At 17.1% G+C, this 22,888-nt stretch overlaps 3 protein-coding genes and 1 non-coding gene across 4 annotated transcripts, besides 40 other annotated features; 1 reads left to right on the top strand and 3 right to left on the bottom strand. All coding sequences in view use genetic code 6, as the record gives it.

Moving 5' to 3' along the window:
• Nucleotide 1: 1 nt before the first annotated feature.
• Nucleotides 2–84: a microsatellite.
• Nucleotides 16–84: a microsatellite.
• Nucleotides 38–79: a microsatellite.
• Nucleotides 45–79: a microsatellite.
• Nucleotides 82–133: a microsatellite.
• A 151-nt stretch (nucleotides 134–284) lies between these two features.
• Nucleotides 285–349: a microsatellite.
• Nucleotides 319–364: a microsatellite.
• Nucleotides 365–1,984: 1,620 nt separating this feature from the next.
• Nucleotides 1,985–2,055: a microsatellite.
• Nucleotides 2,009–2,101: a microsatellite.
• Nucleotides 2,102–2,491: 390 nt separating this feature from the next.
• Nucleotides 2,492–2,519: a microsatellite.
• A 785-nt stretch (nucleotides 2,520–3,304) lies between these two features.
• Nucleotides 3,305–3,371: a microsatellite.
• Nucleotides 3,316–3,353: a microsatellite.
• Nucleotides 3,316–3,372: a microsatellite.
• Nucleotides 3,319–3,366: a microsatellite.
• Nucleotides 3,373–3,568: 196 nt separating the features above from the next.
• Nucleotides 3,569–3,608: a microsatellite.
• A 2,275-nt stretch (nucleotides 3,609–5,883) lies between these two features.
• Nucleotides 5,884–5,943: a microsatellite.
• Nucleotides 5,944–6,015: 72 nt separating this feature from the next.
• Nucleotides 6,016–6,097, bottom strand: IMG5_137560. Its single transcript has one exon. It is a non-coding gene; the product is annotated as a tRNA-Ser (tRNA).
• Nucleotides 6,098–6,163: 66 nt separating this feature from the next.
• Nucleotides 6,164–6,193: a microsatellite.
• Nucleotides 6,194–6,349: 156 nt separating this feature from the next.
• Nucleotides 6,350–6,435: a microsatellite.
• Nucleotides 6,436–6,446: 11 nt separating this feature from the next.
• Nucleotides 6,447–6,490: a microsatellite.
• A 168-nt stretch (nucleotides 6,491–6,658) lies between these two features.
• Nucleotides 6,659–6,735: a microsatellite.
• Nucleotides 6,666–6,732: a microsatellite.
• A 103-nt stretch (nucleotides 6,736–6,838) lies between the features above and the next one.
• Nucleotides 6,839–8,434, bottom strand: IMG5_137550 (hypothetical protein; the record flags this gene model as incomplete). Its single annotated transcript, XM_004031759.1, has 5 exons — nucleotides 6,839–7,569; nucleotides 7,641–7,850; nucleotides 7,905–8,040; nucleotides 8,083–8,193; nucleotides 8,243–8,434. The coding sequence occupies 5 exons, from the start codon at nucleotides 8,432–8,434 to the stop codon at nucleotides 6,839–6,841; spliced, it is 1,380 nt and encodes a 459-aa protein (XP_004031807.1).
• Nucleotides 8,435–9,214: 780 nt separating this feature from the next.
• Nucleotides 9,215–9,253: a microsatellite.
• Nucleotides 9,254–10,593: 1,340 nt separating this feature from the next.
• Nucleotides 10,594–10,634: a microsatellite.
• An 88-nt stretch (nucleotides 10,635–10,722) lies between these two features.
• On the bottom strand, nucleotides 10,723–12,652 carry IMG5_137540 (pyruvate kinase, putative). Its single transcript, XM_004031758.1, has 3 exons — nucleotides 12,513–12,652; nucleotides 11,792–12,439; nucleotides 10,723–11,736 (listed from the first exon to the last, which is right to left on the bottom strand). The coding sequence occupies exons 2-3, from the start codon at nucleotides 12,033–12,035 to the stop codon at nucleotides 10,853–10,855; spliced, it is 1,128 nt and encodes a 375-aa protein (XP_004031806.1). The 5' UTR covers nucleotides 12,036–12,439; nucleotides 12,513–12,652; the 3' UTR covers nucleotides 10,723–10,852.
• Nucleotides 12,443–12,511: a microsatellite.
• Nucleotides 12,653–12,870: 218 nt separating the features above from the next.
• Nucleotides 12,871–12,972: a microsatellite.
• Nucleotides 12,872–12,972: a microsatellite.
• Nucleotides 12,916–12,973: a microsatellite.
• Nucleotides 12,945–13,046: a microsatellite.
• Nucleotides 12,997–13,053: a microsatellite.
• A 70-nt stretch (nucleotides 13,054–13,123) lies between these two features.
• Nucleotides 13,124–18,761, top strand: IMG5_137530 (ubiquitin-activating enzyme e1, putative; the record flags this gene model as incomplete). The annotated part of the gene is made up of 16 exons (XM_004031757.1): nucleotides 13,124–13,258; nucleotides 13,306–13,738; nucleotides 13,790–13,830; nucleotides 13,896–14,503; nucleotides 14,726–14,875; nucleotides 14,917–15,059; nucleotides 15,129–15,238; nucleotides 15,292–15,558; nucleotides 15,736–16,017; nucleotides 16,103–16,523; nucleotides 16,746–16,785; nucleotides 16,825–16,886; nucleotides 17,898–18,016; nucleotides 18,060–18,316; nucleotides 18,452–18,579; nucleotides 18,635–18,761. Coding segments are annotated over 16 exons (3,323 nt in total), but the record flags the coding sequence as incomplete, so codon positions are not given.
• Nucleotides 14,549–14,601: a microsatellite.
• Nucleotides 14,681–14,715: a microsatellite.
• Nucleotides 16,529–16,612: a microsatellite.
• Nucleotides 16,557–16,612: a microsatellite.
• Nucleotides 17,903–17,953: a microsatellite.
• A 19-nt stretch (nucleotides 18,762–18,780) lies between the features above and the next one.
• Nucleotides 18,781–18,881: a microsatellite.
• A 347-nt stretch (nucleotides 18,882–19,228) lies between these two features.
• Nucleotides 19,229–19,290: a microsatellite.
• Nucleotides 19,291–19,927: 637 nt separating this feature from the next.
• Nucleotides 19,928–19,968: a microsatellite.
• A 2,252-nt stretch (nucleotides 19,969–22,220) lies between these two features.
• Nucleotides 22,221–22,269: a microsatellite.
• A 446-nt stretch (nucleotides 22,270–22,715) lies between these two features.
• Nucleotides 22,716–22,753: a microsatellite.
• Nucleotides 22,754–22,784: 31 nt separating this feature from the next.
• Nucleotides 22,785–22,825: a microsatellite.
• Between the last annotated feature and the right edge of the window lie 63 nt (nucleotides 22,826–22,888).

The following is a 22,888-nucleotide window of genomic DNA, read 5'->3' as shown; positions in this document are numbered from 1 at the left end:
TTAAAATTAATTAATTAATAATAATAATAATAATAATAATAAATAAAATAAAAATAAAAAATAAAAAATAAAATAATAATAATATATATATATATATATATATATATATATATATATATATATATATATATATTATGTCAAATAAATATAAATTAAAGTAATATTTACTTTACTTAAGCTTTATTAATTTATGCTATTAATTTTAAAACTTTTTTACTTTAATTTTTTTTTATATATATTTATTAATTTTTTACTTAGATTCTGAAGTATATATTAATAATATGTTATATTCTTTTTTAATTTTGTTATATTTATATTTTTTTTTATTTAAAATATTATATTTTTTTTTTAAATATAATATTTTATTAAAATAGCTCTTCAAAATCTATAAAATAGAAATATATATTTTAAATTCGATATGTATAATTAAGATTCTATTATTATATTTTTTTTTTATTTAAATTAAATTTATATTTTTATCAATTTTTTAAATTTGTATTACCTTAAATAATGTAATATTTTATTAATCTATTTTATTTAGTATAAATAAATAAAATAGTAAATATATTTATTTTGAAATAAAAATATTAAATTTAATATTAAAATATTCCATATTTAATTAAAAAAAAAATTAATTTAATAAATATTATTAAAAAAAATAATGATTATATAACTCATAATTTCCTATTTTATTTAATAATAATAAAAATAATATTTCTTTAAATAATAAATTCTTAAATTATGTGTATATTTAAAATATAAATAAAATAAAACTATGTAATTTATTTTAAACATATAAAAAATTATTAAGATTTATTGAAATTTGTTTTTTATAATCAACAAATTTTAATTCAAAAAAAAATAATAATAAAATAACAAAAAATAAAAAAATGGATAAAATAAAATTAAATAGCCAAACAAATTCAAAAACATATTAAAAAAAAGTTTTTATTTTATTTTTATAAAATTATTCATTATTTTTTTAAAAAAAAGATCATACAGAATCTTATTTTAAAACATTTAATAAAAATCAATATAAAGATGAATTATAGAATGCTGAAACAAAATAAAATCAATCTGATTATATTTAAGATTTAATATAGAAATATACATATAATTAAAAAGTAAATGAAATTCATCCGAACGATTAAGTGCAAAATATAATATAATCATTACCGAAAAGATGTGTATATTAAAATAATAGCTTAAATTAACAAAAAATCTAAGAAATAATATAAAACAGTAAAATGAATTCATAATAAAACACTCCATTAAAAAAGGAAGGAAAAAAAAGTCCAACTCTTATATATAAAAATTAATTATAATCTTATAAAAATTTAACACATACAGATAGAGTGAAATCTTTTGATCAATTATATCTGAAATAAATTAATTATACATTTACTGATTTATAAGATAATTTTGAAAGTAAGAAAAACAAATTGAAAAAAAGTAATAGAAATAGCAGGAATAATTCTGTTGAAAAAAAATAAAAAAATAATAATAGCAAATCTAATTTAGTCGAAAATAAATATAAAAAAAATAATGTTAACTAAGTTGAAAAGAAATATTTAGACTTAATTTCTTAAAATAATAAATTAAAAGAAGGATTTGATCCATAAAAATATGAATTTTATACATAAAATATAAAAGCAAAAGTGATTTTAGAATAAATTAATTAGTAAAAATAAGGAGATTGTTAAGAAGATAAAAAATAAGGTATAATTTTAAATGAAAATTCTTTAAATAGTAATTTGAATTAATAATTAAAAAAAAAGATTCTTTATAAAATAATTAAAATGAACTTTTGAAAAATATATACCAAATTAATTCTTTGTCGGATTATCTTAAAGATAAATAAAAGTCAAATGAATTATAAATAGATTATTAAAAAAGAGATCAGAGTAAAAATATATTAAATATAGAAATAAATAGTAATTTTGAATAATATAAATAAGCATAAAAGCAAAAATTCGGTAAAAATTATATTAAAAATAAATAAATAAAAATATAAATATATTTATATATATATATATATATATATATATATATATTTTTATATATATATATATATCTATAATTATTTATATTTATATTTATAATAATAAAATAAAAGATAATTAAAATGTAAGATTTATAAAAAATTATGAAAATTCTTTTTTTTAAACTGATGAAGATTATAAAGAATAAATATGGAAAGATATAATTTTAAAAGTAAAAATTATTAAAATAAATAGTAAAATAAGTAAGAAAAGTTAATTAATTTAAATAAAACACATAGCGAAATTAATTAAATAAAACAAAAAATTTATGATAATAAAAACATATTCTTGAATAATAGCTGCTAATAAGTTTAAGAAACTAATGTAAATGAAGAAGATGATTTACCTTCTCCAACTTTTCAAATATTATAAAAGTAGAAATCATATTAGAATAATTAAATAAAGCTATGAGTTTTGATAGAATAAAAAATAAAAAAATAATTTAGAAAATAAATATATATAAATATATATAAATATTTATTCATAAAATAAAATAAAAAAATATGCAAAATTAAAACAATATTAAATAAGATCTTTTAATATTAGGTTTTGAAGAACATTATATAAATAAAGTTTTATAATTAACATCTGATAAAGAACAAGCTATTGAATTAATTTTGTAATTTTAAGCCGATAATGATTTATACTAATAGCCTTAAGTTAATTAAAATTTTCAAAATTTTAATTTGTTTGGGGGACTAAATACAAATTAATTTTTAAATTAAGTATAGAATAATATATAATAGTAATAAAATGAAGTAATTAATGATAATTCTGAGGACTATGAAGATGAGGAATCAAATGAATATTATAAAATGGTATTTTTAATAAGGGTAGATTTAAAATTGAGTCCTGGCTAAATTATATTGTTAACAGCAGATGCAAGTATTAAGATATTTTTTTATATTTTATTTTTAAATTATATACAAAAAAAGCAATGGGTGCATATTAAAAATTAGAATAGTTATAAGAAAATCCAGAAATAAAAAAATTTTAAATTATTATGAAGTATCAGGTACACCGAAAATAGTTTTAAGAATTAATTCGAAAGAATAAGTATAAGAAATATAAAATAAAGCTAATTAAATTGGATTAAATACTTTTTGTGCAATAAATGAATAGGTTTAATTTAATTTTAAATAAATAAATATAAAAAATTAATTTAAAAAAGAATGATATTACAGTATGCGCTGTAGGACCAGGATAAGCAGAAATAATTGATAGTGTAACAGGAAATTTAAAATTATTTTGAAATAAATAAGTATATATATGCATATATATATTAATATATATATATTAATATATATATATATTTATATTTATAGATATTTTGTTATTTTAATAATAATAAATTTTTATTTCTTATATTTATTATATATTAATAACATATTTTTTATTCAGTTTTAATTAAAAACTTTAGATATATGTAGTATACCTCCTAGATTTCCAAAAGCAACAAAAGATTCAATATATTAATTCTTTTCATTTAATATTTAGTATTTAGTAATATCATTTTAAGTTATTTCAATAGTTACAATTTTATTTTTAATATTAAAATTCTTATTTATATTATTTTTATTTAAAAAAATAAAATTACTTTAAATTCGATTTTTTATTATTTTCCTTTATTTTCTTTAAATAAATATACACTATCTTCATTATAATCTTCATCATTTTATTTCGAATTTTCATGATTTTATTTTTGAGAAGTTTAATCATTTAAAGTAAAAATATAATTATTTCCTTCGAAATTTCCTTTTGCAAATAATACACCTTCTTAATCTTCCATTCTTTTTTTGCTTTTTTTTAATGCTAATTTTCTCGAGTTTTCCAGTTTATTTTTATAAACTACTCCATTTTCATTTACACTAAAAATATATTTTCCATAAAAATTTAAACAAGATTCCTATTTTTTTTTTTTTTTTTAAGGATATTTTTTATTTAAAAAAAAATTAAATTACATATACAACTTTTTTTATATTTAATTTTTATTATTGTCTAGTTTCTAATTAATCAGTTAATTCAACATTTTTTTATTTCGAACTTGCAAAAAAACTTAGAATTATTTACGAATATGACTATTTATCCCTATTTATTACTAAAAATTTACCCCCTATATCCCAAAATATACTTTTTATATTTTTTAAACACGATTCATATGATAAAATAGGCATTTCGTTTTCTAAAATGTCCAAAATTTTTACAATTCCATCATATCCAGCTGAAGCAAATAAAATTTAATGGTTTTAATTATTTTATTAGTAAAATTTTATATCTTAAACTTATGCCATATGTAGGTTATTATAGTACTTTAAAATTTAAAAATTGCTGTTTTCTATATTTATTTCGATTAAATATACATTCCCTATTTAATCACCGGAAATAATATAATTACATTCAGTATTATTAAGCCAATCGAAACATTAAAGTAAGACTTTTTCATTTATTCTTATTATAATTTTGGGGTTTTCATCTTATTAAATATCAAAAAAACATAAAGAACCGTCTGTTTATAAAGAGCCGAGTTAAAATACGGGATTTTTAGTGTATTTGGGTTTCCATTTAATTTACTTTGGGGCACCTTAGATTCGTTTATATTTATAGTAAAAGCAAGAAATGGCTTTTCGAAATAATTATTTTTGTATTAAATTTAAAATATATAAATGAAACTTTTTCCTTAGTATTTTTAACCTACTCGATGTAAATGTAACAAATCGTAAGCTTCTAGAGTCTTAAAAACATATTCTTTTTCATTTTTTGGATTTTATTTATTTATTTCGACGCCTACAGCTAAATATTGGTCGCCAAAATCATTATACATCCAAGATAAAGCTTATATTGGATGTATTAGATTTAAAATAAAATGTTCCCAGGTTTCTTTATTGAGAGGGATGATATAGTCTTAGAAAAAAGATAATTATGTAGATATTTAGGTATTGTTTTGGTTTATAATTAGGGATGTTTTAGGGAAATAAGTCTCGTGGATGGGAATTTAGATGTTTTTGAGGGGTTTTAGAGGATTTTAAGGTTCATTTTATATAGTCATTTATTGTAAATTGGATTAATCGAAATTAAATTCATCCTATATGTGTATTTATGCATATTTTTTTTTTTTTTTTTATTATTACTAAAAATATGGCATTTTTTTTAAATGTTTAAGTTGTTGATTAATATTTTTTGACAAGTTTTTATTTTTGGAGGATTTTTTAAAATATTTATAATTGTGAGATTTTTTTATCATTTTTTTATTTTTTAATTTAGTTTTCGATAGACATTTTATTTTAATGTTAACAATATGGACATATTTTTATATGAATATTTATTAATTAATCGCAGTTTTCATTTTGACATCTTTTAAAACCTCTTTTTCCTTCTTTTTTTTTGATTTTTTTTTATAATTGTTGGACTGGATTTTCTTGTTTTTTTATTTTCGTGCCCGGTTTTCGACCCCTTTTTTATTGTAGCTTTTAATTTATTTATTAAAGGGGGGGTATTTCTTTTTCCTATTATAAAAGCTTTTCTTATTATGTAAGTTATTCAGTTTATTTTTAAATTTATTTAGATTTTTCTTTTGTTTTTTCAATTGATTTTTCTTTTACTTTTTCATTTCGCTTTTCGTTTTCTTTAGTTATTACTATTAGTTTTTTGTCTTTTTAGAATTATAAAAGGGTTTATTTTTAATCTTTTATTTATGGCTTTTGGATTTTCTTTTTGGTTGGTTATGTAACCTTTTATTCGGGTTGATTTTAATTTAACTTTTGACTTCTTAAATTAACCATTTTTAATTTTCTTTTTTTTATTTTTGATAAATAATTAAAAATAATTAAAAAAATTTAATTTAATATATATATATGTATATATATATATATATATATATATATATATATATATATATATATATTATTTATAATTTTATTTTTATTTAGTTATAGATTTTCTAAATTATTATTTTATTTTTTTTAAAAAAAAAATACGACACCTGTGAGATTTGAACTCACGCTCCCAGAGGGAAACGGCTTAGCAGGCCGCCGCCTTAACCACTCGGCCAAAGTGTCTTATTCAATATATTATATTTTATTAGTTATAAGGTTTTTCATTATTATTTTTGGTTTATATAGTTTTTTATATAATTTTTATTTATGTAATTTTTAAAAGGTTTTTTTTTTTTAAAAAAAAAAAAACATTATAAATTAATTAAATATTTTTAAGTGAAATTGTAGTATTTTTATAAATAATTAATATTTAAACTAATAAATTACATTTAGTTTATATAATAAATATATAAATATAAGGATTTTTTTAAAAAAATATAAAATATTTAATTAGTAAATATATATATATACTTTTTTTATGAAATATAAATAAAATCTTAAAAGTAAATATATAAAAATATAAAATAAATAGATTAATATAAAAAATTATTAAAAAATAAAATTAATAAATAATAATATATAAAGTGTATAATTTTTTAAAAAAAAAATGAAAAATGTCAAGCATAAAATAATTTATAAAACCATAATTTAAAATAAGCAATTTTTTAATCCAAAAGAAATCTTAATTTTTTAAAAAAACTATAATGATAATATTCTTAATTTGAAATCTCATTAAAACAATACTATAACTAAATAAAATTATATATAATAAATTATTAATATAAAAATTAAATTATATTTATATATATATAAATATATTTTTAAATATTTTTTTTTTTATAATCTATTTAAATACTGTTATTTCAAAATTATTAACTGGGTTTCCTAATTTATTATCTATAGTTCTTAAAAAATCTGTTGTTTTCAATAAAAGTATTAATGATCTATATTTTTTTATTTTTATATTAATTAATATTATTTTTTTATGTTAAAAAAATACCTGTTCATTTCTTATAAAACTTTTATAATATTTTTATGATGTTTAGCTGCATTTGTAACGATTTTATCTCTTTCTTATTATGTTTTTGGACTTATTAGCCTTTCTTTTACATCTTTTTTTTTATCCGTTATGTCATCAAATACTCTACTTGTTATCATAGAAACAAAAAGCTTTGAATATTCTTCTTAAACGCCTAATTCTTATGAAGATTTTTCCATTTAAGATATATCTTATTCGATAATTGCCTTCCAAAGTTTACTATATGCTAGTCGGAATGTAGGTGTAAGTTATTTATACAATCCATGGTCCAAAAGAACTACTTAATCTTCACTTTTGAAATTATTAGAAACTTTTCGAATTAGTAAATTACCCTAATGAGGATCACTATGAACAAAGCCATTATTAAATATCATTTAAGAAAACGCATCACTTATTATAAATGCTATTTTTTGTAAATCAAAATTTTATTTTCTTAAAAGATTTACATCCATTATTGGAAATCCATCTATATATTCCATTGTAATGACTTTTTCACTGCAATAATCAAAATAATATTAAGGAATATATAAATTTTTTTTATTTTTTAATAATTCACGTGCTTTTTCCCCATTATCAATTTCTTAATAAAAATTTAATTCTTATTTAAGTATTTATTCTTATATTTTTTTTTTTTTTTTTTAAATAAAATATTTTTTTGTTTTTTTTAAACAAACAAACAAAAATTACCTATTTCATCTGAAAACCATTTAAATTTAAATTCTGGGAAAAACTTTTCTCCAATATTAACATACATTTGAACTAATTTAATGTCTCCTTTAGAAGATTAACTTAACCAATCATGTTATACTTTCACGGCTACTTTTTAACCATTTTCTTTTAAAATAGCTTCATGAACTTAGGCTATAGAAGCTGATTTTAAAGGCTTTTCATTAAAATCTGTATATATTTAATAAAAAAGTATATTATACTTTAATTTATTTATTTTTTAACATGAAAAAATTTCATGTAATGGCTTATCTAATTAACTTTCAATTGTTTTTTTTACACTTTCGAATGAACTTTAAGGACAATCATGACACAACGTTTCGAAATTGTTTCTATATTCTTAAGGAACTATGACATCAAGCTTTTTTTTATTTTATATTTTTAATTAAATATAAATATTTACAGAAGATAATAATTGTGCAAATTTTAAATATAAACCTGCATTTTTTATGAATGTATCTCTTAATATTAATGAGGCTTTTTCATGTTTTTTTTCTATTGGAATATCATCGTTCTTTTTATTTTATAAATTAATTATAGTTTTGTTTGTTTGTTTAATATACTTTTTAATATATATAAGCCATTCTAGCACCAGCATAAACTACACGGCATGTTCTATTTAAAGCCTTTAATAATTAATATTGGTTATTACGTAAATCTGGAAATAAATAATATGTGGTTGAATATGTTAAAATAGCAGGGGAAACTGTTAATGCTAGGATTTTATATTTATGTTTTTATAAAAAAGATTTCATATTAATTTAATTTTTGTTTAAATATATTTCGTATAATTAAATAAATTTATTATTTTTATTTAAAACAATATTAAATTTATTTATAGATTTATAATTTAGTTTTTTTGTTTTGTTTTTTCATTAATAAGAAATTTAGGAAAAACTTTAATCAATAAAATAGTCACTTTTATTTTATTCTTTCTGTTTCTTTTTTTCATATATTCTTAATTATTCCTATATAATTTCTAAAACAGTTTCTTCCGTCTCTTAATCTAATTAAAATGTCTTTGCAAAATTTTTAGCTAAAACAACAGGATTATCCCCTTCACAAATACCTATTCTTCCGTTTCTTTAAATGTTTATTTTAAATACAAATATTAGTTTTATTTTTGTTTACTTTCCTGCACTAACACCTATATCTAGAATAATAAAAGGTTTTTAATGATTATTTTATCTAAGTAACATTTATGGAGGGTTGAATTTTTCTCTTTGTTTATTTTCATAATTTTCCCCAGAAGGTTTACTTATAATAAATTTAAATATATAATATATAAAAAGTATATATATTACAATTATAATTTCTTTTATAATTCAACTTTTTTTTAATATCCAACATTCATTCTTCCAATAGATTTTTCAAATCCTAAAGGACTTTTACTATGTTAAATTTTTTAATAAGGAGTTAGTTTTGGTTAAAAAGTGCATTAATTATCAACTTCTTATTGTTTTTTTTATTCTATAATTTTCTTATGTTATTACATTTTTTATTCTTGTATAGTTTTTTATGAAAATAATCTTTCGTATATTTTATCTTGATTATTTATATATTATTATGATTATGAGTGATTAGGAGATTTAGAACGATTAATTAATTATGGAATGAATGTACATTATTATAATTCCTTTATTTATTTTATTTTTTATAATTAAATTTTTTTACTTATTCTTCTTTTTATTTTTACATTTCTAGCTTTTTTTATTGAACTTATTAATGTTTTTAGTTTAGAATAAGCACTCTTTCTGGCGTGTTTATTTTATCTTTATATATAAATATATATTATATTATAATATTTTAATAATTACCAAATAATATATTATCTACTTGTAAATTTTAACTTAGTTTTAATTTATTTATTTCATCTAATGCTTTAGATTTTTCGTTTATTTAAGGCTTAAATGGAAACTCTTCTAATTCTTCTTATAATTTAGGCTTTATATTTTAAATTCCCATATTAGCAACCCTATTTATTGATATTTATTTGAATTTTTTTACATATTATTTCAAATCCCATGGTACATAATATTCGCCTGTATATATTTCCTTTTGTTCATAAAAATTAGGGAATTATTTTAATACATAATTTTCAAAAATAGGATAAAACTCTTGTAATCCTAATTATATAGGATCTAAAAGAAGTCTAAAAAATGTAAATGTGAAATCTAATTAAATAATATCTGCTTATTTTTCGTAATTTGTCAATATTATCCATGTTTATTCATGCATTTCCATCTTTTTATATACTATATTTTATATTTTTCTTTTTTTTTTTTTTTTTTTGGTTTTACTTCAATATCTCTTCTTTATATTACTAAAGTATCTTTACTAAAGAATATTTCTTAATTAGATACTTTTTTATATTTATTTTAATTAATATATATTATTTTTTACAATTAAATTATTCATCATATTCTATTATATTAAATATTTATGTTAATGTAAAAATTCTTCCTAATTATTCAAATGTAATTGCTTTTTTCTTTTTTATGTCTATTTGTTCCATTATATATGCTAGTTATTCTTCTAATTATTTAGCAAGAATTCTATATGAATTATTGCTTATTTTTTTGCTTTCAGCTTATTGCTTTATTTCTTTTTCTTTCTGATAATGTATTTTTTTTTTTTTTTAAAAAAAAAAAAGTAATAAAAATATATACGATTTATTCTCTCATTTAATATTATTAATCTATTTAATATACTCGATTATAAAATTTATTCTTTTTTTTATAATATAAATATACATATATATATTTATTTATTTCTATTTATGTTTTACATTAAATAATTAAAGGTCTTGGAAATTTGATGTTTAAGAGTTTTTTCTAGTCACATTTGAGGTATATTAATTTGATGTATTTTAAGATTTTTAAATTCTGCTTTTACTAAATGGAGACTAGCTTGTATTTTGTTTATTTTTATATATCATTTCTTTTTTTTATATATATAAGTATAAAATTTAAATTTTGTTATATTTTTTTTTTTTAAAAAAAAAAAGGTTATTTTATTTTCTTGATTTTATTTTAAAAATAAAATAATTATATATAAAAAATTAAATTCTAATTTCTTTTTTAAATAAATTAAAAAACAAAACTAATAAAAGTAAAAAAAGGAACATGTAAAAAAAAGTTATTTAAATTCCTTATTTCTCTAAAAAAGTAAATTCATGGTACATTACAAATTTTCATAATATCACCTTAATCAGGATCTTCTTCATTACTACCTTAAATAACCACAACTTATTCTCCACTCTAACAATATCCGAAATCCTTTGAAGCCTAAATAGCATACTCAATAAGTTTTTAAATACCCTAAAATGAAGGCACTCTTAAGCATTTTACTCCAAAACTAACTGTTAAACCCTTAATAGTTCCATTTTCAGTAGAAACAGCTAAAATTTAAGCCGAAGGTCTATATTTAGCCACAAGTCTAGCCATATCACCTTAAGTAGTAAAAACAATAATTGCTTTAGCTTCAATTTCAAAGGAAACTTAAACTGCTGCAATCGCAACACTTTCAGAAGAGCAAACTCTTTTCTAAAAAGATAATAATATATATATATTATTAATAAAATATATATTTACTTTATGTTTAGTTCTAGCCCAGAAAGTATCATGATTATTATAACATCCTTCTGCTTCTTTACATATATGAGCCATTATTTCTACTGCAGCAGTAGGAAAAGATCCATTAGCAGTTTCTCCTGATAACATAACAGCATCAGTACCATCTAAAACTGCGTTAGCAACATCAGAAGCCTCAGCACGGGTTGGGCGAGGGTTTTAAATCATACTTTCCATCATTTAGGTAGCTGTAACAATTGGAGATCCAGCTTCTAGGGCCTTTCTGATCATCCATTTTTAGGCTACAAAGACTTTTTGAGGAGGAATTTCCATTCCAAGATCTCCTCGAGCAACCATTATGCCATCAGTGACTTTAAGGATGGCTTCATAGTTATGTAAACCTTCTTGGTTTTCGATTTTGCATATTATCTTTATATGTTGTCCTTAAGGTCCTAACAAATCACGTACATATTCAACATCTTCGGCTGTATATATATATATATTTTTTTTTTTGTAGAAATATATATGCATATATTTTACGTTTTCTTGCAAAAGATAAGGCTATCATATCTATTCCGTGTTTCAAACCAAAATTTACTATATCATCTTCATCTTTTTCGGTTACTGTTGGTAAATCTACTATACAACCTGGTAAGTTCATGTTTTTTTTTCGCCTATAGTAATTCCATTTTTTACTGTTACTATTACTCCATCCTTATTTATATATATATTGTATTTGAATGATTTTTTTTATTTTACTTCTTTTAATTCTTTAACAATACATACTAAAGTACCGTCTGCAATAAGAATTTAATTTCCTACTTTTACAGATTTTGGTAAAGATTTATAAGAGCAGGATATTTTTGTATTATCTCCAGCAAATGTATAATCAGTAGCTAATTTAATATTATAAAAAATTATATTAAATATAAATATTTACTTATTTCTAAATCTTATCCGGCTACAAGTGTTACTTTTTTGTCTTTTAAAATACCAGTTCTTATTTCAGGTCCTTTAGTATCTAATAAGATGGCACAAGGCAAATGTTTTCTTTCTTTAAAGGCTTCTCTTAACTTTTTTATTACTTAAGCATGACTTTCATGGTCTCCATGAGAAAAATTCAAACGGGCTATATTCATACCGTTGTCAAGCATTTATAATAATGTTTCATGCTATAAACAAGATGGTCTGTTTTTTATATTTTTAAAAAATAGTATATTTTTTATTTTTTTAAAAAATAATATATTTTTTATTATTTTACCCAATAGTACAGATTATTTTAGTTTTCTTGATTGAATAATCAGTATTAGATAAAATTTATTCAAGTGAAAAGTCAGAATAATTGGTATGCATATTTTTTTTTTATTATAAATATTTTTTTATTTATGGAATAAATTATTTGAAAGAATTATAATTAAATATTATAGATATATATGGTTAATTTTTTTATAGATTATTGATAATTATTTATTTTATTTTTATGTAAATAAAAATTTATATTGATAAAAATAATATATTTTAAATTTTTAAGATAAAAAAGATAATTAAAAGACAACTTATATATAAATTATATAAAATTGTTGTAAAAAAATATATAAATTAAAATATAATTATTTTTTTAATATATATAAAAAAATATATAAATAATTATAATATATTAAGAAATATAATAAATATATATAAAATATATAAAATATATATAATATATATATATATATATATTTATTATTTTTTTAATATTATTTTTATATAATACTTTAAATAATTTTTTTAACTTATATATATATTTATATATTTTTTTTTTTATTATTTTTACATTTTACAAAAGAGAAAAATAAAATAAATATAATTAATATTTATTTTTAATTAAAAATGGAAAAAGAATATGATAATAATATTGAAAATTCTTAAAATAAAGAAAATTTTAATTAAGATATTTCAATGTTTGGAAATTAAGTAGTATAAAAGTTGAAGAAATTACATATATTAATATATGGTTTAAAAAAAGTAAAAAAATACAAAATTAATAATATTAATAAAAAAATTAACAAAAGCTAGGTACAGAAATAGCAAAAAATGCCATCTTTTTTACTGTAGAGCATATTAAATTGTACGATAAAGACATAAATTTATCAAAGTCAGTCCAATAAACATTATAAAGTATTTCAAAAAGTAGTAAAATAAGCATAATAGAAGATTTTTAAATCGAATAAATAATAAAAAATATTAATATTATAATAATAACAGAAATCCTTCCTTTATCTTAATATATACAAATCAATTAATTATGCAGATAGAATAATATCGGGTTTATTCTTGCATGTAATTTTGGTTTATTTGCAACTGCTTTTGTTGATTTTGGTTTAAATTATAAACTCTATGATAGAAACGGTGAAGATATTTATCCTTTTATGATATAAAATATCACTAAATCAAATCCAGGAGAAGTTACTTTAGTAAATTAATAACCTCATAAATTTTTTACAGGTATAATAAAAAAAAACTATATATTTAATATATTTTTTTTTAAAAAAAAAGGTGATTTTGTATGTATTACTGAAGTCGAAGGAATGTATGAGGTAACAATTTGTTTTCTATATATATATTTTTTTAATTAATTAACGAACAAAAATATAAAAAAAAGATTAATGGTTAAGAACCAAGACCGATAAAAGTATTAGACAAATATTCATTTACAATTGAAGATACTTCTCATTTTTAAAAATATACAAAAGGAGGTTTCGCTTAATTAGTTAAAGTACCAAAGAGGTTAAAGTTTGAAAGTTTAAAGACTATTTTGGACTATAATAAGTAAAATATTACTCCTATATCTAATAAAGAATATAAATATTCGAAAATGTTACATTATTTTTGGAAAGCTCTTTTAAATTATTTCGAAAAATACGAAAAATTACCATCTCTTTTATGCGAAGGTGAGGAACTTTAAAATTTCATAGATCTTTATGAAAATAAAGAAGAAGTAAATATAAAATTGGTAGAAGAGTTATGCAAATATTGCACATTAGAATTCTATCCAATGTCGACTTTTTGGGCATCTGTTATTTCTAAAGAAATACTATCTTTTTGTGGAAAATATGAACCTATTTTTTAAATTGTACATCTTGATTTTCTTGAATGTAAATCAAAAGATAATATTAGCTTTTAAGATATTAAATAATATTAAGATGACCCTTTTTTTGAATAAATAGCACTTATAGGTATAGAAGCTTAAAAAAGAATTTAAAATTATAAGTAAAATAAATATAAAATTTTAATTAATTTAATTATAATTTATTAAAAATATTTAAAAAAATAATAAATAATTATATATAAATAATAAATATTTAAATTATTAACAAAAATAAAAAAAGAAAAAATAAATAAATCAATAATATAAATATTTATTGAAATAATACTAATATATATATATATATATTTATTAATTTATATATTTTTATTTATATTTATTTTAAGAATTGCTCTTTTTGGAGCTGGTTCTAATGGTTGCGAAATGGCTAGAAATTTAATTAATATGGGAGCATGTACTGATGATTAAGGTGTTTTGAAAGTGATTGATTAAGGAATTTTTAAGAAATTTAATTTAAATCATCATTAATGGATAACGTATATTTTTTTTATATTTAAATAAATATATATTTATATAGGGAATCTTCTTTAAATCAAATTAAAGTTGACATTGTAGAAAAAAATATATTAAATATAAATAAAAATGCTAATGTTCTTAAAATTAATAAAAACGCAGATAAGTCTTCTGATATTTATTTAGGAGATATATTTTGGAAAAATCGTAAAAAATAATAAATACATACACATAATTTTAATTAACATATTAATATAAAATTAAATAAAAAAAAAGTCGATATTATAATTAATTGTACAGATAAAATATTTGTTAAATAATATTTATAAGATAAATCTTTATGGTTTGATAAAATTTTAATTGATTAATCTTTAAATGGATTAAAAGTAATTTATATAAATTAACTATTAAAGAAACTTATTAATTATATGATAAAAAGGGAAATATTCATTTATCTATTCCTGATAATACATAACCTTTAAATATCTAAAAAATTAATTATTCTTCTGGAAAATATGATTTTGATAAAGACGTAATACAAAAATTTCCTTATTTACCTATTCATAGCATTATTTGGGCTAAAGAGTTATTTGATTAAATATTTGTTGAGAATTTTAGAGATCTAAAATAATATTTATAGCATCCTTAATAATATATAAATTAGTATAAAAATCTATTCAAAACAAATACTAATTTTTAAATGAAAGTAAAAAAACAAAACAAAGATATTTATTTTAATTAAAATTTAATAAAGTTATTTTTCTTTGATAAACTTCTCTAAATAAATACAGAATTAAATTTACATGATTTAGTTTAATTGTCAAAAGAAATATTTGATGTAAAAAAATAATAATAATATGTATATAATAAATATATAATAAAGATGTAATTTAACGATAAAATTGTATAATTATTAAAACAAAATATGCCTAACGAAAAATATGAAGATGAATAATTTTGGGTTGGTTATAAAAGGATTCCTTAAATATTTTAATATTCAAGTAGCAATCGATAAATAGTTTAATTTATAACATCAACAACAAAAATGTTTGTAAATATGTTTAATTTGGAAACAACTGAGGAAGATATGAGAGAAGAAAATTTAATTAAAATTTTAGAAAAATATTATACAGGAGATTTTGAATAACAAAGATTTTGGATAAAAGTAAAAATTAAAAATATTATAAATATTAGTATATAGTATAAATATATTATTTACATATTTATATATTATACAAAATAAAATATAGTTAATAGAAGATAATTAAGACTTAATAATAGATTAACTTATATAAGATTGTTCTAAACCAGAAACTTAACTTTAACTTAATTTGACTTTATTTGATAGTGATGATGATTTTTTTAGAGAAAAATATATTGAATTTTTAGAAAGTGCATCTAATTTAAGATGTGCTTAATATGGTTTGTAAAAAATATAGAAATATAAAGTAGAAAATATAGCGTTTGAAATGAATAGAAGATCTCTTTTTACTTAATCTATTATCACAAGTGTAGCATCAATGTAATTATACATGCTTGCAATGCAAAAAGATTTAAAAGATTTAAGAAATTTTTAGTTTGATCTTACATAAAATTAATTTTATTTTTACACACCGTAAGAAGCTTTAATAAAAGAAATAAATCCTGAATATTAAGCCTACATTCCTTAACGTAATTATAAATATATATATGATTTTCTAAATGTATATATATATATATAAAAATATATATATTTATATATAAATATATATATATATATACTTTTATTAAAAGCATTTAATGATTGGTATAAAATAAGGATTGAATAAAACATTACTTTAGAAAGTTTGTTAATTTAACTTAAAGAATAATACTAAATTACTGTTTATTAATTATTAATAAATAATGTTCTAGTTTGGTAAAATAATCCTATTGATTCTTGTGATAATTGCCAGTAATTTTTTTTTTTTTTTTTTAATATTTTTTTTTTTAGAGTTCTTAAAATGAATCCTTTTGAAGCTTATGAACATGAATCTGGACAATAATTGCCTGAAAGTATAAAGGAAGTTCCTATTTAAATTATTTCAAAGGATATTAATAAAAAAAATGTTATTTTTCCTACTATTAAATACATAAAGTAATGATTTTAATAAATGAAGTAGAAAAAAAAAAAAATATTAATGATTTTTTTGATAAGAACTATTTATTTTTATTTATAATAAAATAAAATTTATTTGAAAAAAATTATTGAATTTTTCGTGTGATATTTTTTTATTATGCATTAAATTTTTAATATTTTTAATTAAATTTAAATATCTTTAAAAAAAATGATATTTTATAATTTTATATTAATATAAATATTATAATTTTAAACTATTTTTAAAAATAATAAAAATAAATATATATATTTCTTAAAATATAAAAAATTATTAATTTTTTTTTTTTTTTAAAAAAAAAAAATTTAAATATTATATATTATATAATAAAATAAAAACTTTATAAAATTATAATAATAATATTAAATAATTATTAATTACACATAAATATTATTTTATTTTATTTTTTTTAAAAAAAAAAAAAAATTAAAAATGGAAGAAACTTAAGAAGATTATCTTTTAGAATAAGATATGTTAAAATATATTTAATAAATAAAAAACGAATATAAAGTTCCAAAATCAAAACCTGTTTTCAAAAAAGAAGATTCCCCAAAAAAATAAAATTAGGGTTTTGGAGAAACAGATAAAACAATTTTTGAAGATATTTAAAATTAAGATTTTTAATAATATAAATAAAATTAAATATTTAATTGTCCAAATAAGGAGAATATTTGTGAAAAGAAAAATAATAATATATTAAGAAGTGATACTATTTTATAAAATATTCAATTAATGTATGAGTAATGGTAAAATATAAATATTTAAAAAGAAAATTCTTAATAAGATGAAAAATCAGAAACATATTAAGATGAATATGATTTAGAAGAGGAGTTATAAAAATAAAACATTTAAAATAATTAAAAATAATTAGAATATACTTAAAAAGAATAATAAATGTATAAATAAAAAGGCGAATAATAAGAAGAAGAAATTTATGAACAAGAATATGAAATATATTAATAAGAAATATAAGAAAAAGAAGAAGAATACAATCAAGAAGATTAAAATGATGATTAGATAGAAGAATTTGTAATTTTAAAATGAACAATATTTGTATTTATTATATTATTAGAATACAGAATAAGCAGAATAAACCACATAAGACGAAAATTAATATTTATTAATAGAAACAGATAGAGAATATCTTAGATTAAATAAATGGAATTAAAAAGAATATAGAATAAAATATACGAATGGAGATTTATATGAAGGAGAATATGATGATAATAATAATGTAAAAGACGGTTGGGGTTGCTATTATTATTAGACAGGAGAAAAATATGAAGGATTTTTTGAAGATGATATAATAAATGGATTTGGAAGATATTGGTATATTTATAATATATATATATTATATATAAAAAATTATAAAATTAAAATATATTATATATATTAATATTCTTTAAATGTTATTTTAATATATATAATTAATATATTAAATACATTTATTTATTTAAATAAAAGGTTTTTAGGAGGACATAAATATGAAGGAGATTGGAAAAATGGAAAGAAACACGGTGTAGGATTACTGGAATTCAATAAAGGAGATAGATATTTCGGAGATTTTATAAATGATCTTTTTGATGGATAAGGTTATTTAATATAAATTGTTATGTAAAATTAAAAAAAAATATTTTATTTTAAAAGGAGAATATACTTAAAGTAATAAAAATAAATATGAAGGAAATTTTAAAAATGGATTGAGACATGGAAGGGGAACCTAAAATGAAAGTAATGGAAGAAAAATAATTGGGGAATGGAAAAGAGGAGAATTGTAACCATTTTGAAATAATTTTATGTTATTTAATTTATATTTATTAATTTATTTATTTATTTATTTATTTATTTATTTATTTATTTATTTATTATTTATTTATTTAATTATTATTTATTTCATACATTTACATTATACTTGTAAATCATATAAGATAATATAAAAAGGTTTACACCTGTAAATAATACATATTAAATAAAATTTGTTTTAAATTTTGTTTTTATTCTTTTATAATCAATATTATATTTATAAAACATTGAATTATAAACCATAAATTTAATTTTACCATTTTCTTGTCTTTCTTTTATAAATTCTATATCATCATAATTAAAAGAAAATTATTATAAATCTTTTTTTTTTTTTAATGAAAATATATATATATTATTATACCTTATATTGATATTTCGAAATATTTTAGATTTTAATTATAATTTTAGCATGTTTCCTCATTAAAAATCATTTTTTTGAATACATTTTTTACTTATTTTTAGTTATTTAAATATATTTTGTAGTTATTTTTATTATTTAATATTGCAATGTAATGTATTATTAAAAAAGTTAAATTAAATCCTGGTAAAAATAAGAAAAATAAATTACTTAAAAACTTATATTCAAATATTAAACTATAGATTATATTAAAACTTATTGATTCTTTTAAATAATCTAATTTCTTTTTATCTTACATATTTATATTATTATTATATTAGTCTATTAAATAATTATATTAGTCTATTGGGTTATTTTTAACTTCTCTTTTGCTCTTTTTTATTATTTATTACCAATCTTTATCTGTTTAGCTTGATTAATTTTTCTATTTTTCTATTATTGCATTATTTACGTTTTCTTAGTCTAATAATCCTATTTATATAGATTCATTCATTTCTAATTCTGATTTTTAATAAGAACACAATTTATACAATTAAAATTTTTCTTTTTTAAAAAAATTAATTTAATATTTATTTTATTTTAATTAATTTTTTTATTTTTTTTTAAATAAGGAAAACTTTTTATTTTCTTTTTTCTTTTTCTTTAATAGAAAAATATATAATTATATAATAATATTTGTTTTATATGTTTTTATATTATTAATTAAATGAATGATTATATTATTTAAAAATAATAATTCGAGAAAAATTACTTTATTATTCATATTAAAATGACATAATATAAAGAATAAATAAAGAATATAATAAAATATATATATAAAAATTTACTATTATATATTTTAATGATAATTATATAATATTGTATAAAATCTTTATATATAAAATAATATTAGTTTATTTGTATTTATAAATACCAAAGAAAATTTTTCAACAATTTAATTTTTTTCACTTAAAAAAAAAAAAAATACAACAAACAATAAAAAAAATTAAACATATCTTTTTTTTTAAAAATAAAAAAAAAAAAAAAATGGAAACAATTAAACCCAATGAAGCTTTAAAAATACGCCGAAAATCCAAAAAAATAAAAGACATTTTAATATGGGGAATAATAGGAATAGGCATATCAATAAATATTTTTATTATATACACTAGATATATTCAAATACACTATTTTTTAAAATAAATTAATCCTACAACATATCAATTTTTATATCCTAATTAAATAAAACACCCATAAAAAGCTTCGATGGATTTCTAGAAATAAATGTATTAATAAGGAAATGTAATAATCAATATGACAGTGGATATTTCTTATTCTAATTTAGATTTTGATTCATTAAATTACATTAATATAGGCTTGACTAGATTAGAAAATACCAAAAATATTAAATTGAATTTCACTAATGTTGTTTTTTCGGAGGAAAGTGTCATTAATACAGCTTATGTGATTAAATTTTTACCAAAACTAACCTCTTTAGACATAACTTTTGATAGATCGAATATTTCTCCGGAAGCATATGGAAAAATACTCCAAATAATCTCCGAAAATAATAATATAAATAATTTATCAGTTTCTTTTGCAGAAAGTAAGTTAAAATATGAAGGAATTCGTCCGTTAATGGAAGGTTTAGTTTCCTTTAATTAAAATATATCTATATTGAAATTAAATTTAAGTTAAAATTAAATTTGTGAATAGGGAGCTGAAAAAATAGCCTAAACAATATAAAAATTTGAAAAAATTAGAGATTTTACATTATTTTTATCAAATAATAAAATAGGTTTTTTTTTTTTTTTTTTTTTTTTAAAAAAAAAAAAAAATGCTTTTTAGCTTTTTTTTTTATAATTTTTTTTAAAAAAAAACTCAATTTTTTTTTTTTTTTTACAAAAAAAAATGGATTTATTTGATCTTTTTTTTTTTTTTTTTTGAGTTTTAATATAAAAAAAATTATAGAAAAAAAAAAAAAAAAAAAACTATATTTTTAAAGTTATATATAGGTTCAAGTGGTGTTGGTTAGATATTTAAAAGCTTAGAATATAAGAAATAATTATTTTTTTTATATATAGATATATAATCGAATAATATAACTGAAAACGGGGGTTAATTAATTAGTTCAAGTATCGAGAATTTACCAATATTATAGATTTTTAAGTTAAATTTAGAAAATAATTTAATAAACTGTGGAGGAGGTGAACTTTTGGGAAATTCTTTAAGGAAATTATTAAATTTGAACGTTTTACATATTAATTTAGGGAAGAGTTATTTTCAAAAAACAGGGTTTGAAGGTGTTTGTTAAGGAGTTTCTAGATTAATTTATTTAGAGGAGCTTTTTATTAGTGTAGGGGATAATATGTTGGAAAAAGAAAGTTTTTTTTATTTAAAAAATGTGTTTAAGAAAATGAACAGGTTGAAAAAAATTAGTTTGAATTTTTCGGAAAATAGGGTCGGGGATATAAGATTTGAGGAAATAGAGGAAATGTTTAATTTATTAGGGAATTTGGAAAGTTTGTAAATGAATTTTTATAAAAATCATTTATTAGTGGAAGATATAGGATTATTTTTGGAATGTATTTTTCAGAAGCTTTAAAATTTGAAAGATTTAGTTGTGGATTTTGGAGGAAGTTAGATCAATGATTAGAATTTTAGAATAGCTTTTGATTAGATTGATAAAATTGTATAAAAAGGAATCAACTTTAAAGTTTATATGAGGGATGTAAACATTTCATAGAAGATTATGGATATTATAATAGAAAAATATATGAATATTAAAATTTATTTTTGATATTTTTTTTTATTTAAGAAATAATATATAAATATAAATTTATGATATATTTGATTTTATTTATATATAATGTTTAATTAAAAAAAATATATATATAATGTTTAATTTTATAATATACATATATATATATATTTTTATTTAATAAATATTTCGAAATAAATAATGTTTTAATATAAAAAATATAATATATATAAATTTTTTTTATTTTATAAATTATAAATTATTATATTAAAAAAAAAAAAATATATATAATATAGATATTTTTTTTTATTTTTTGTTGTTCTAAATAAAATAATTTAAAACTTAATTCTTTTATAAATTTAATAATTTATTTTTTATAAAGGAAAAAATAATTAACTAATTTCATTTAAAATAAAATAGCGTTTTTTATTTAATGAAAGTTTTGTAAAAATAATATTTTAATAGCCTATATTGATTTATATATTAGTTTTATTTTTATAAACATATATTATTTAAATAAAAATAAATTATACGTATATATATTATATTTTAAAGAACTTCTTTTTTATTTAATTAATAATTTTATAATTTAAAAAGTTAAAATTAATAAGAATTATATTTATCCTTTGTACATTTCAAATGAAAATCTAATCTTATTAAAATAATTTTTTATAATTTTATTTTCATTTTATTTCTTATAAAAAATCATAAAATTTTATTGAATATGCAATTTTATATTATAATAATAATTTTAAGTAAAGTTTAAATTTTATTTTCCATTTTTTTTTTGTTTTTAGAGAAAAAAAATAAGAGACATTTTTTTTTTTAAAAAAAAAAAAGAAAAAAAAGAAAAAGAAAAAAAAAATTATATTATAAATTACTAGAAACATATATTTATATAAAAATAAATATTAAAAATATAATAATAAATATAAAATTTTTATAAAACATAGTTTTATATTATATTTTTAAATTATTTTATTTATATTTATATCAGTTT

Source organism: Ichthyophthirius multifiliis, assembly GCF_000220395.1.
Source record: "Ichthyophthirius multifiliis unplaced genomic scaffold scaff_1120509251069, whole genome shotgun sequence".
NCBI lineage: Eukaryota > Ciliophora > Oligohymenophorea > Hymenostomatida > Ichthyophthirius > Ichthyophthirius multifiliis.
The sequence above is the reverse complement of the archived record's forward strand: the minus strand, read 5'-3'. Positions and strand labels throughout refer to the sequence as shown.